At 35.8% G+C, this 15,000-nt stretch overlaps 1 protein-coding gene across 1 annotated transcript in view; it reads right to left on the bottom strand.

The window, feature by feature from the left end:
* idua (alpha-L-iduronidase) overlaps nucleotides 1–15,000 on the bottom strand; it is a 28,807-nt gene that overhangs the window by 13,216 nt on the left and 591 nt on the right. Inside the window, exons 2-6 of the mRNA XM_062051663.1 lie at nucleotides 10,997–11,137; nucleotides 10,849–10,931; nucleotides 4,222–4,329; nucleotides 4,047–4,142; nucleotides 1,620–1,822 (exon numbers count right to left, since the gene is read on the bottom strand). Of these exons, the coding sequence (XP_061907647.1) occupies nucleotides 1,620–1,822; nucleotides 4,047–4,142; nucleotides 4,222–4,329; nucleotides 10,849–10,931; nucleotides 10,997–11,137 (631 nt within the window). The remainder of the gene's footprint in view (nucleotides 1–1,619; nucleotides 1,823–4,046; nucleotides 4,143–4,221; nucleotides 4,330–10,848; nucleotides 10,932–10,996; nucleotides 11,138–15,000) is intronic.

Genomic DNA, 15,000 nt, shown 5'->3' with positions numbered 1-15,000 from the left:
GGTTGGTGCACTAATTGTAAGTGTATCTTGTGTTTTTTATGTGGATTTAATAAAAAAAAAAAATAAAAAAAAAAACGATACTGATAATAAAAAAAACGATACCGATAATTTCCGATATTACATTTTAACGCATTTATCGGCCGATAATATCGGCAGACTGATATTATCGGACATCTCTATTTATTATACATATAAATAAGAGAAATACTTGAATTTCAGTGTTCTGGAGGCTATCCAGTAGATGGCAGTATTGTCCTGTTTAAGAGTGTCACAACATTGCTGTTTACGGCAGACAAACTGCTTTACGGTAGACTAAACGTGACTGCTGTCGTTGTGTGTTGTTACCGCGCTGGGAGGACGTTAATGAAACTGCCTAACAATAAAGCCACATAAGAAACCAAGAACTCGCCCTCAATCATTCTACAGTTATGACGTCATTGGGCAGGCACGCTGTTTATATTGTGGGAAAGCGGACGTGAGAACAGGCTGTCCCCACTCCCCACGTGGCATCCAGCTCCGGCTGAATACCGGGAGTTTGTCGGGAGAACATTTCTGCCGGGAGGTTATCGGGAGAGGCGCTGAAAACCGGGAGTCTCCCGGTAAAAACGGGAGGGTTGGCAAGTATGCAGTAACATCATCCAACTGCTCTCCTTCTTTTCCAGTCCCCGTATCAGCTGTTATTTGACACAGGCGCCCCCATATCGCCGCCTGGGATATGCCTGTATAGTATTCTTTCATTTTGGATCTCCAGAATCAGCAACAAGTCAACAAGGTAAAATTACGTCCGAAAACCCTTGACAAGTTGACTTCATGTCCGTCTCCGCCCATTAGGACGTTTCAAAGAGTAAAAAACGATCCCCCTTGAACACGGAGTATCTTATTTTGAAAGTAAACTGGATAATTTATTTTGTATTTGGGCATCCTGTCCAGCACAAGCAATTTTTTGCAAAATTGAACCGATTTGTTCCGGCGTCCGGCAAATATAGAAGCTCTGCGTACATTTAGCGCTACAATGCTGACCGTCAAAGGTGTGTTGGTGATGTGCCGAAGGCGGTGGAAACGGACACATTGACTTGAATGAAAACGGTAAGAGTCTGCCGCCGTGCGGGTGCCGTTCCGCAATTCCGGAAATCCGGGGTAAGAATCTGTGGAGGATGCATATATGTTTAAGAGTTCTTTCTTTTTACATAGCCATGTTTAGAGTAGCTAGTACTTTTCCTTTGTATATTCTACCAGTTTCTTTCGACATTTCAGATGCCTGGTTAGTGTCTTCACCCTTGGAATGTGAACTACAACCCCCACTCTTTTTCCTTATCAGTGTTGCGAGGGGGGAGACGGGGGCTTTCTTTGTGTGCAAGGAGTGGTCTTTTCCGTTTGAATGTCAGATTGGTTAAGATGATCTCCTAAAGCTTTAGTAAAACTTGAAAATATTCAAATTCTGTCTTGATGGTCCTTCTTACTCAGCATATATGTCATCGAAAGAACTTGGGATTGACCAGTAACTTAGATTCCCTTGGAGGAAGAACTGGTTGACGCAACAAATCCTATTAGAATCATCATCAGTCCCCTTTAACAATTTATTTCCCAGATACTGTATGCACCAATAGAGTAGAACGCACCTTCTTATGCAGGGCTATGTAGTCAATCCGGACCCCCGTTGCTCCAGTAAAGTAGTTTGTGCCATTGTAGCAGTGCTGAAGCATGGCCCAACAGTATGGTGAGTGTGGGGCCGAGTGACAGGAGTCTCCTGGTCCTCCCAGCCTCAACAGGTGGCTGGCAGCCCGCAGACCTTCCGAACAGGCATCGTAGTAATTTAGGAAACCTGAGGAGAGTGGTGGTTGACTTTTCATATCTAGTTGGAGAGCAGCAAACCTAGCTTTGAACCTAGAGTCAGAATTATTCTATCTAAATTGTCACAATACTTTGTGTTGAAATGAGTTCCTAGCAAGAAGACAAAAGCTGTCTTTGAAACCTACCAAGAAGAAGGCTCGTAAACTCTACTGTGTAAGGGGGAGAGCCACATGAAGGGTTTTCTGTTTTCTCTCATGTATGGTAATCAACAGAAAGATATTGTTCTAACCCAAGGACTTCAAAGCGGACAGATGGCAGGATCTGCCCAATTTCCAGACGAACTCTTTTTGAACTATTTTATGGACCTCTTTTTGAAGTATTTTACCAACTCTTTTTGAACTATTTTATGGAACTCTTTTTGAACTGACCTTTTCTGTGAATTGTTTACGACCTTTTCTGTGAACTTTTTTGCGACCTTTGTCCTTTGTAAACAAAGGTGGCCAGGTGGTCGGGGAGGGTCCAAAATAAAAGAAGGAGGCATGCAATCTTTTGGCAGAGCGTGCTAAGATACTGTACAAGGGTACAGTGTAAAGACGACTCTCCTCAATATTGAGTCCAATTTGAATTCTGTCTCTGTTCGATTCTTTGCTTCTTGTCTTGTTTAATAAATGTCATCAGTGTTTGAACCTAACACCTAGAATATATCATAGCGTCATTAAATCTCACCTTTAATCATTCACACACAAGGATGAGCTGATAGAAAAAAGGTAAAAATATAATTGTGGCAACATAGGAGAAAGTTATGTTCAAAGACCCTCATTCAGAGTTGGAAACAGAGGCGCCAGTAGGTTTTTAAAGAGAGGGGGAGACCTAATCCCCAAGAGATGCACCAATGATAATGTAATCAAAATAATAATGGTGTATTATTATGATTTGTATGAATACGAAGGTCCAGGGTACGATCCCCGGGGTCTTTCTGTGTGGAGTTTGCATGTTCTCCCCGTGACTGCGTGGGTTCCCTCCGGGTACTCCGGCTTCCTCCCACCTCCAGAGACATGCACCTGGGGATAGGCTCCTCCCACCTCCAAAGACATGCACCTGGGGATAGGCCCCTCCCACCTCCAAAGACATGCACCTGGGGATAGGCCCCTCCCACCTCCAAAGACATGCACCTGGGGATAGGCCCCTCCCACCTCCAAAGACATGCACCTGGGGATAGGCCCCTCCCACCTCCAAAGACATGCACCTGGGGATAGGCCCCTCCCACCTCCAAAGACATGCACCTGGGGATAGGCTCCTCCCACCTCCAAAGACATGCACCTGGGGATAGGCTCCTCCCACCTCCAAAGACATGCACCAGGGGATAGGTTGATTGGCAACACTAAAATGGTCCCTAGTGTGTGAATGTTGTCTGTTTATCTGTGTTGGCCCCTGTGATGAGGTGGTGACTTGTCCAGAGTGTAACCCGCCTTCCGCCCGAATGCAGCTGAGATAGGCTCCAGCACCCCCCGCCACCCCGAAAGGGACAAGCGGTAGAAAATGGATGGATGATAATCCTATGTGCATCAGATAATCTCTACTTTACACTCTGAAGTAAGAGAAAACTTGACAGATTTAGGTTTTTGACTTTTTAAAATGGGATTAACATATCCAAAACATATTGAAATAAAACCCCCTAAAAATGTGTATAAAGGTTGTTGTTTTTGCAAAAAAAGTGTCAACAAATGTAATGTGAAGTGGCCATAATATAATTTAAATAATTATATAACTTGTCAATATTTACTTATATGATGATACTGGGGTGAGTTTTCCTTGCCCGTATGTGGGCTCTGTACCGAGGATGTGGTTGTGGCTTGTACAGCCCTTTGAGACACTTGTGATTTAGGGCTATATAAATAAACATTGATTGATTGATTTATTATCATCATATAAGTAAATATTGACAAGTTATATAATTATTTAAATTATATTATGGCCACCTTCACATTAAATTTGTTGACACTTTTTTGGCAAAAACAACAACCTTTAAACACGTTTTTTAGGGGGGTTTATTTCAATATGTTTTGGATATGTTAATCCCATTTTAAAAAGTCAAAAACCTCATTAAAAGTTTAAAAAGGCTGGTTTCATCCAAATCCATGCAATAATCCGTTTTGGAGCATGTAAACGTACCAAGTGTGTGTGTATGTAGGGTAGGATGGGTGGGTGGGCCCTTCAGGAGCCCTGACCACAGGATATAATAGAAATGTACTAACCTTGAATTGACATGCTGACATTATCAAAGTCGTGGTTGTTGGGCTCGTTCCATGTTTCAAAGTTCCACTGAGATACAGTCCCCAGACCATACCTTTCTGGAAGTCACAGTCAGCAGAGCAACATCTCCACAGAGCCACAGGCCATCCTCCGCAATAACAACCCACACTCACTCACCTATGTACCTCTTGGCGATGAGATAAACCAGATTCTTCCACTTATACACTTGAACTTTGTCTTCAAAGTCGCTGAAATAGTTCGACACGCTGCCCATCAGTTCAAAACCTGAAAGGTGAGGTGGAGATGGAATAAATGTGTTCATTTTAATCAACTTTTACCAACGTCAGTCACAGTCAGGTAACAAAGACATGATACAGCACTGTAGAGCTAAAACTACCTGATTTAATGCAAATTCAGTAGGATTTCAACCCTGCACTGTGCATTCCTCCATCACATGCGCAGATAATTGCCAGCATGCTACACACTACAGCAGGGCTATTGAGGCCACACTAGTATTTGAGCCCAAGGACTTCATCCAGTCAGGTAAGTGTTGATGGGGTAAATATATTTGATCTATGGTATTTAAGTGTAATAGAGGTGTAATTGCTTGTTACTGTATGACTCTAGAGCAGGGGTCAGCAACCTTTTTGAAACCAAGAGCTACTTCTTGGGTAGTGATTAATGTGAAGGGCTACCAGTTTGATACACACTTAAATAAATTGCCAGAAATAGCCAATTTGCTCAATTTACCTTTAACTCTATGTTATTATTAATAATTAATGATATTTACACTTAATTGAACGGTTTAAAAGAGGAGAAAACACGAAAAAAATGACAATTAAATGTTGAAACATAGTTTATCTTCAATTTCGACTCTTTAAAATTCAAAATTCAACCGAAAAAAAGAAGAGAAAAACTAGCTAATTCGAATCTTTTCGAAAATTAAAAAAAGAATTTATGGAACATCATTAGTAATTTTTCCTGATTAAGATTAATTTTAGAATTTTGATTACATGTTTTAAATAGGTTAAAATCCAATCTGCACTTTGTTACAATATATAACAAATTGGACCAAGCTATATTTCTAACAAAGACAAATCATTATTTCTTCTAGATTTTCCAGAACAAAAATTTTAAAAGAAATTCAAAAGACTTTGAAATAAGATTTAAATTTGATTCTACAGATTTTCTAGATTTGCCAGAATAATTTGTATTTTATTTTAATCATAATAAGTTTGAAGAAATATTTCACAAATATTCTTCGTCGAAAAAACAGAAGCTAAAATGAAGAATTAAATTAAAATTTATTTATTATTCTTTACAATAAAAAAATAAAAATTACTTGAACATTAATTTAAATAGTCAGGAAAGAAGAGGAAGGAAATTAAAAGGTAAAAAGGTATATGTGTTTAAAAATCCTAAAATCATTTTTAAGGTTGTATTTTTTCTCTAAAATTGTCTTTCTGAAAGTTATAAGAAGCAAAGTAAAAAAAAGTAATGAATTTATTTAAACAAGTGAAGACCAAGTCTTTAAAATATTTTCTTGGATTTTCAAATTCCATTTGAGTTTTGTCTCTCTTACAATTAAAAATGTCGGGCAAAGCGAGACCAGCTTGCTAGTAAATAAATACATTTAAAAAAAATAGAGGCAGCTCACTGGTAAGTGCTGCTATTTTTAGAACAGGCCAGCGGGCTACTCATCTGGTCCTTGAGGGCTACCTGGTGCCCGCGGGCACCGCGTTGGTGACCCCTGCTGTAGACTACTCCAGCAGACTTCCACTCAAGCTAGCTAGCTGTTCCTGTACTTGTTCCATGACTTTGGGGCCAATATCTCTAGCTAGCTAGGTTTATGTACCACCACAGTCTCAAAATGAACCCAAAATATTTCTCCGTTAGCCGTGATGCTAATTTTCTCTATATTAAATCCCATTCATTTATGCTAACAACGTTAGCGATCCGAATTGACCTTTTTTGTGATGTGTGACGTTCAACAAGCAACTACTAAATCAAAAGGTGTAGTTTCCTCCGCCTTCTGTTCTGCTAGCCATTCTGTTGTCGTACAAGAATGTAGCTTATAGTTTGATTTAGCATGCTGATTGACTGTTCATTTATTCATCTAGCCTATTTCTATTCATTTGTCCATCAGTCAAATTGTTTTAAAGACTACTCCAATTGTTTAGCTGACTACTTATATCTGTGTGTGGCATTGCATTAGTGTTTTACAACAATAAATAAATACAAAGAGAATAATGGCACGTACACCATCTGATGTGTGGAGACATTTCACCCCAACCAATGTAGGCGGAAAGGCGGTGTACATTTGCAAATACTGTGCAAAGAGCTACGTCAAATATATCATTATTGTAATTCCCCATTAATTCCCATGTATTCCCATTAATTCCCATATATTCCCATTAATTCCCATGGACGGTGTACAACTTTGAATAATCAAAAAATGGTCAATATTTCCAAACTTCCCGACCTTAACTTCCCGTGCTAAATTTCCGGAAAGTTTCTGGAAATTTACCGGAAACTTTCCACCCCTTTGCAGCCCTATGTGTCACTGTTGACCACCTCTTACTTACCAGTAATAGTAGCCATATTTTCCACAAAGTAATGATAACGGCGTTGTAACATATAAAATGGTAATTATGAAAAAAAAAAAATCATGACTTTGACACAATTGTGTCTCATAATTAAAACAGATGACAGCCAAATGGGCTTTGCTGTTTTATTTTCAATACAACAATAGAAAATACATAATCATATAGTAGTACAGTTGTTATTAGTGAGAATATACTTATTTTTAAGTATTTTTGGGTTCATTGAGGTTACCTAATTTGACTTGTTTTGGAAAGTCTTGACAAGCCAGATGTTCTTGTTCTATTGGCAGATAATTTTGCTTAGTTCAAATAAAATACTCCTAATTTTTGTTTGTTTTTTTCTTGTTTTTGAACACTGACTTTTTGCGGTGTGGGTATCCACCGCACTGCAAAAAGTCAGTGTTCAAAAACAACAACAAAAAATACAAAAATGAGGGGTATTTTACTTGAACTAAGCAAAATTATCTCCCAATAGAACAAGAAAATTCAGCTTGTCAAGACTTTCCAAAACAAGTCAAATTAGCTAACTTCAATGAACCCAAAAATAGCTTAAAATAAGTATATTCTCACTAATAACAAGTGCACTTTTCTTGGTAGAAAAAAAAGAGACCTTTTTGCTCAATATGTTGAAAAATATTCTTAAATGAAGTAAATGCTAGTGCCATTATCTTGACATAATGATATGCGCTCGGCATTACATTTCTTGAAACCAGCAAACTTATACTAAAAACTAATTTATTGTTCTTAATGGAAAGGCAACAAGGCAAGCGCTTGTTACTCTCGGGGTCTCCTAGCCGCTCAGGCAAATCATATTGTCTAAAAATGCATTTTTCCATGGATAACATGACATCATCGCATCAAGTGCGTGCTCTTTCAGTCAATTAGTGCGCATATATACAGCCCGGCACCCGGCCAAAATGTTTTTAATTGTAATTTTGAGGAATTTATCTGAATGTGCATGAACTATTTCTGTTCAAAATTGTTAGAAATGTCACATGTTTAAATATTAACTGTCAGTTTACTGTACTGTGTAGGGCTGGGAATCTTTGGGTGTCCCACGATTCGATTCAAAATCGATTCTTGGGGTCACGATTCGATTCAAAATCGATTTTTTTTCAATTCAACACGATTCTCGATTCAAAAACGTTTTTTTTATTTTAATTTTTTATTTTAAATGAAAACAATACACAACAATACCTTAATAATGCAATACAATTTCAAAACAAAACCCGACCCAGCAACATTCAGAATAGCAATAAACAGAGCAATTGAGGACACAAACATGACACGGAACAATCTAAAAGTAGTGAGACAAAAATGAATATTATCAACAACAGTATCAATATTAGTTACAATTTCAACATAGCAGTGATTAAAAATCCCTCATTGATATTATCATTACAAACATTAATAAATAAAAAAAATACAAAAAATGAACAATAGTGTCACAGTGGCTTACACTTGCATCGCATCTCATAAACTAAATGTCTAATGATAATATCAATGAGGGATTTAATCACTGCTATGTTGAAATTGTAACTAATATTGATACTGTTGTTGATAATATTCATTTTTGTTTCACTACTTTTGGTTTGTTGTGTGTGGTGTTTGTGTGTCCTCTCAATTGCTCTGTTTATTGCACTTCTGAGTGTTGCTGGGTCGGCTTTGCTTTTGGAATTGGATTACATTGTCATGGTATTGCTGTGTATTGTTTTGTTGGATTGATTCATTTAAAAAAAAAAAAAAAAATTAATAAAAAAAAAATAAAAAAATAAAAATCGATTTTTTAAAAATGAGAATCGATTCCGAATCGCACAACGTGAGAATCGCGATTCGAATTCGAATCGATTTTTTCCCACACCCCTAGTACTGTGCCAACTGTACTACTATATGAGTACCTATTTTCTATTGTTTCATTGAAAATAAAACAGTTGTTTTAATTATGAGACACAATTGTGTCAAAATCATGATTTTATTTTTTCATGCATGAAATAAGAAATGATGACTTTAAAAAAGTAGTTTTATACTTGTGAGTGTTGATGACACAGCTTTGCAACACTTGATATTCTAGTTTCAAGCATGTTTTACTCAATATAGCTCATCAAATCTCAGCAACAAGCTGTAATATCTTACTGACATCATTTAGGACCAAAACACTTAAAACAAGTAAAACACTCTAATAGGGATGTCCGATAATATCGGCCTGCCGATATTATCGGCCGATAAATGCGTTAAAATGTAATATCGGAAATGATCGGTATCGTTTTTTTTTTATTATGTATCGGGTTTTTATTTGTATTTTTTTATTTTTTATATTAAATCAACATAAAAAACACAAGATACACTTACAATTAGTGCACCAACCCAAAAAACCTTCCTCCCCCCATTTACACTCATTCACACAAAAGGGTTGTTTCTTTCTGTTATTAATATTCTGCTTCCTACATTATATATCAATATATATCAGGGGTCACCAACCTTTTTGAAAGCAAGAGCTACTTCTTGGGTAGTGATTAATGCGAAGGGCTACCAGTTTGATACACACTTAAATAAATTGCCAGAAATAGCCAATTTGCTCAATTTACCTTTAACTCTATGTTATTATTAATAATTAATGATATTTACACTTAATTGAACGGTTTAAAAGAGGAGAAAACACGAAAAAAATGACAATTAAATTTTGAAACATAGTTTATCTTCAATTTCGACTCTTTAAATTTCAAAATTCAACCGAAAAAAAGAAGAGAAAAAGTAGCTAATTTGAATCTTTTTGAAACAATTTAAAAAATAATTTATGGAACATCATTAGTAATTTTTCCTGATTAAGATTAATTTTAGAATTTTGATGACATGTTTTAAATAGGTTAAAATCCAATCTACACTTTGTTAGAATATATAACAAATTGGACCAAGCTATATTTCTAACAAAGACAAATCATTATTTCTTCTAGATTTTCCAGAACAAAAATTTTAAAAGAAATTCAAAAGACTTTGAAATAATATTTAAATTTGATTCTACAGATTTTCTGGATTTGCCAGAATAATTTTTTTGAATTTTAATCATAAGTTTGAAGAAATATTTCACAAATATTCTTTGTTGAAAAAACAGAAGCTAAAATGAAAAATTTAATTAAAATGTATTTATTATTCTTTACAATAAAAAAAAAAAATTTACTTGAACATTGATTTAAATTGTCAGGAAAGAAGAGGAAGGAATATAACAGGTAAAAAGGTATATGTGTTTAAAAATCCTAAAATTATTTTTAAGGTTGTATTTTTTCCTCTAAAATTGTCTTTCTGAAAGTTATAAGAAGCAAAGTAAAAAAATTTATGAATTTATTTAAACAAGTGAAGACCAAGTCTTTTAAATATTTTCTTGGATTTTCAAATTCTATTTGAGTTTTGTCTCTCTTAGAATTAAAAATGTCGGGCAAAGCGAGACCAGCTTGCTAGTAAATAAATACAATTTAAAAAATAGAGGCAGCTCACTGGTAAGTGCTGCTATTTGAGCTATTTTTAGAACAGGCCAGCGGGCTACTCATCTGGTCCTTACGGGCTACCTGGTGCCCGCGGGCACCGCGTTGGTGACCCCTGATATATATCAATACAGTCTGCAAGGGATACAGTCCGTAAGCACACATAATTGTGCGTGCTGCTGCTCCACTAATAGTACTAACCTTTAACACTTCATTTTACTCATTTTCATTCATTACTAGTTTCTATGTAAATGTTTTTATATTGTTGTACTTTCTTTTTTATTCAAGAAAATGTTTTTAATTTAGTTATCTTATTTTATTATTTTTTTTAAAAAGGACCTTATCTTCACCATACCTGGTTGTCCAAATTAGGCATAATAATGTGTTAATTCCACAACTGTATATATATCAGTATCGGTATCGGTTGATATCGGTATCGGTAATTAAAGAGTTGGACAATATCGGAATATCGGATATCGGCAAAAAGCCATTATCGGACATCCCTACACTCTAACATCAAATCTGCTTAGTGAGAAGAATGATCTTATCAGACAGAAAATAAGCAAATATCAGCCTTATTTGACATATTTCATCTTACTTAGATTTCACTTTTTGCAGTGTGTACATGTTAACATAAATTGAAATACTCTTTTAAAAATACATTATAAAGATATTAATTACAGCTGTGACAATGTGTTCTACATCCTGGTGAATGGGTACAGTACCTGGTCGAAGTCCATTAATCCATAAGAGACTAATCAGCTGGTCCAGTTTTGTAAAGTCGTACTGGGGTTGGCCTCCGATATCTCTGAAAGGACAAAAGCAGACCTTGACGACTAGCAACAACAACGCACTTACAATACTCTCACTTACTGTCCACAGACCAGCTCCAACATCCAGTGTATTCGGACCTGCTGGATCCCTCCATGGGGGACAGAACCCACATAGGCCAGGTTCTGTTGCTGGTCCATGCCCAGGTCATACTGGTGAGCCTGGGTGTGAGGGAGGGGAGGACTACAACAGCACACGCCCAGTGTTACAATTAGGGATGTCCGATAATGGCTTTTTGCCGATATCCCAATATTGTCCAACTCTTTAATTACCGATACCGATATCAACCGATACCGATACTGATATATATACAGTTGTGGAATTAACACATTATTATGCCTAATTTGGACAACCAGGTATGGTGAAGATAAGGTCCTTTTTTTTTTAAATTAATAAAATAAAATAAGATAAATAAATTAAAAACATTTTCTTGAATAAAAAAGAAAGTAAAACAATATAAAAACAGTTACATAGAAACTAGTAATTAATGAAAATTAGTAAAATTAAGTGTTAAAGGTTAGTACTATTAGTGGAGCAGCAGCATGCACAATCATGTGTGCTTACGGACTGTATCCCTTGCAGACTGTATTGATATATATTGATATATTGTTAATATTAATAACTGTATCCCTTGCAGACTGTATTGATATATATTGATATATAATGTAGGAAGCAGAATATTAATAACAGAAAGAAACAACCCTTTTGTGTGAATGAGTGTAAATGGGGGAGGGAGGTTTTTTGGGTTGGAGCACTAATTGTAAGTGTATCTTGTGTTTTTTATGTGGATTTAATAATAATAAAAAAAACAAAAAAACGATACCGATAATAAAAAAACCGATACCGATAATTTCCGATATTACATTTTAACGCATATATCGGCCGATAATATCGGCAGGCCGATATTATCGGACATCTCTAATAACAAGTGCACTTTTCTTGGTAGAAAAAATAAAAATATGAGACCATTTTTGCTCAATATGTTGAAAAATATTCTTAGATTAAGTAAATGCTAGTGCCATTATCTTGACATAATGATATGCGCTCGGCATTACATTTCTTGAAACCAGCAAACTTATACAAAAACTAATTTATTGTTCTTAATGGAAAGGCAACAAGGCAAGCGCTTGTTACTCTCGGGGTCTCCTAGCCGCTCAGGCAAATCATATTGTCTAAAAATGCATTTTTCCATGGATAACATGACATCATCGCATCAAGTGCGTGCTCTTTCAGTCAATTAGTGCGCATAGGCCCCCGGCCAAACATTTTTTAATTGTAATTTTGAAGAATTCACCTGAATGTGCATGAACTATTTCTGTACAAAATTGTTAGAAATGTCACATGTTAAATATTTAAATATTAACTGTGCCAACTGTACGACTTTATAAGTACGTATTTTCTCTTGTTTCATTGAAAATTATACAGCAAAGTCCATTTGGCTGTCATCTGTTTTAATTATGAGACAAAATTGTGCCAAAGTCATGTTTTTTTTTTATGCTTGAAATAAGAAATGACTTTAAAAAAGTAGTTTTATACTTGAGAGTGTTGATGACACAGCTTTGCAACATAAATTAAAAACATTTTCTTGAATAAAAAAGAAAGTAAAACAATATAAAAACAGTTACATAGAAACTAGTAATGAATGAAAATGAGTAAAATTAACTGTTAAAGGTTAGTACTATTAGTGGAGCAGCAGCACGCACAATCATGTGTGCTTACGGACTGTATCCCTTGCAGACTGTATTGATATATATTGATGTATAATGTAGGAAGCAGAATATTGATAACAGAAAGAAATGGGGGAGGGAGGTTTTTTGGCTTGGTGCACTAATTGTAAGTGTATCTTGTGTTTTTTATGTGGATTTAATTAAAAAAAAAAAAAAAAAAAATAAAAATGATACCGATAATAAAAAAACCAATACCGATAATTTCCTATATTACATTTTAAAGCATTTATCGGCCGATAATATCGGCCGGCCGATATTATCGGACATCTCTAGTTACAATCACATGCACCTAAATAGGTACTGTCACATTATATTGCCAAAAGTATTTGGCCAGCCATCCAAATGATGAGAATCACTAATCACTTGGCCCGGTGTATCAAATCAAGCACTTAGGCATGGAGACTGTTTCTACAAATATTTGTGAAAGAATGGGCCGCTTTCAGTGATTTCCAGCATAGAACTGTCATAGGATGCCACCTGTGCAACAAATCCAGTCCTGAAATTTCCCCGCTCCTAAATATTCCAAAGTCAACTTTATTTTATCTTTTAACTTTATTTTATTTTATTTTATATTTTATTTTTAACTTTACTTTATCTCTGTCAGTTTACCTGGCCTACCACTTGGTGGCTGAGTTGCTGTTGTTCCCAAACTCTTCACTTTTCTTAGAATTGATTGATTGATTGATTGAGACTTTTATTAGTAGGTTGCACAGTGAAGTACATATTCCGTACAATTGACCACTGAATGGTAACACCCCAATAAGTTTTTCGACTTAAACAAGTTGAAAAACTTATTGGGGTGTTACCATTTAGTGGTCAATTGTACGGAATATGTACTGTACTGTGCCATCTACTAATAAAAGTTTCAATCAAACAATCAATCAATCAATACATTGATGAATTCACAGCCTTCTGGCTGCTTTGAAACAAGACAGTTTAAAAACATTAGCATGACTCCATGTTGAAACAAGACAGTTTAAAAACATTAGCATGACTCCATGTTGAAACAAGACAGTTTAAAAACATTAGCATGACTCCATGTTGAAACAAGACAGTTTAAAAACATTAGCATGACTCCATGTTGAAACAAGACAGTTTAAAAACATTAGCATGACTCCATGTTGAAACAAGACAGTTTAAAAACATTAGCATGACTCCATGTTGAAACAAGACAGTTTAAAAACATTAGCATGACTCCATGTTGAAACAAGACAGTTTAAAAACATTAGCATGACTCCATGTTGAAACAAGACAGTTTAAAAACATTAGCATGACTCCATGTTGAAACAAGACAGTTTAAAAACATTAGCATGACTCCATGTTGAAACAAGACAGTTTAAAAACATTAGCATGACTCCATGTTGAAACAAGACAGTTTAAAAACATTAGCATGACTCCATGTTGAAACAAGACAGTTTAAAAACATTAGCATGACTCCATGTTGAAACAAGACAGTTTAAAAACATTAGCATGACTCCATGTTGAAACAAGACAGTTTAAAAACATTAGCATGACTCCATGTTGAAACAAGACCGAAGTACATGTCAAACTACTTCCTTAACGTAAATGACCGCCATAACCACAACACCAGGGGGTGCTCCACTAACCACGTTAAACCCAGATTCCGAACTAACAAAGGTCTTAACTCATTCTCTTTCTATGCCACATCAATGTGGAATGCGCTCCCAACAGGTATAAAAGAAAGGGCATCTCTATCCTCCTTCAAAACCGCTATAAAAGTTCACCTCCAGGCAGCTACAACCCTAAACTAACACCCTCCCCGGATTGCTAATAATCAAATGTAAACAATCAAATGCAGATTCTTTTTCTTATGCCTTCTGATCTCTCTCTCTCTCTCTCTCTCTCTCTCTCTCTCTCTCTCTCTCTCTCTCTCTCTCTATGTCCACTACTTGATGTCCATACCCCCTCCCCCCCACCCCACCCCCCCTCCACACTCCTGATTGTAAATAATGTAAATAATTCAATGTGATTATCTTGTGTGATGACTGTATTATGATGATAGTATATATGATAGTATATATCTGTATCATGAATCAATTTAAGTGGACCCCGACTTAAACAAGTTGAAAAACTTATTCGGGTGTTACCATTTAGTGGTCAATTGTACGGAATATGTACTTCACTGTGCAACCTACTAATAAAAATCTCAATCAATCAATCAATCAAAAAGACAGTTTAAAAACATTAGCATGACTCCATGTTGAAACAAGACAGTTTAAGAACATTAGCATGACTCCATGTTGAAACAAGACAGTTTAAGAACATTAGCATGACTCCATGTTGAAACAAGACAGTTTA

Source organism: Entelurus aequoreus, linkage group LG06 (genome assembly GCF_033978785.1).
Source record: "Entelurus aequoreus isolate RoL-2023_Sb linkage group LG06, RoL_Eaeq_v1.1, whole genome shotgun sequence".
NCBI lineage: Eukaryota > Metazoa > Chordata > Actinopteri > Syngnathiformes > Syngnathidae > Entelurus > Entelurus aequoreus.
The sequence above is the reverse complement of the archived record's forward strand: the minus strand, read 5'-3'. Positions and strand labels throughout refer to the sequence as shown.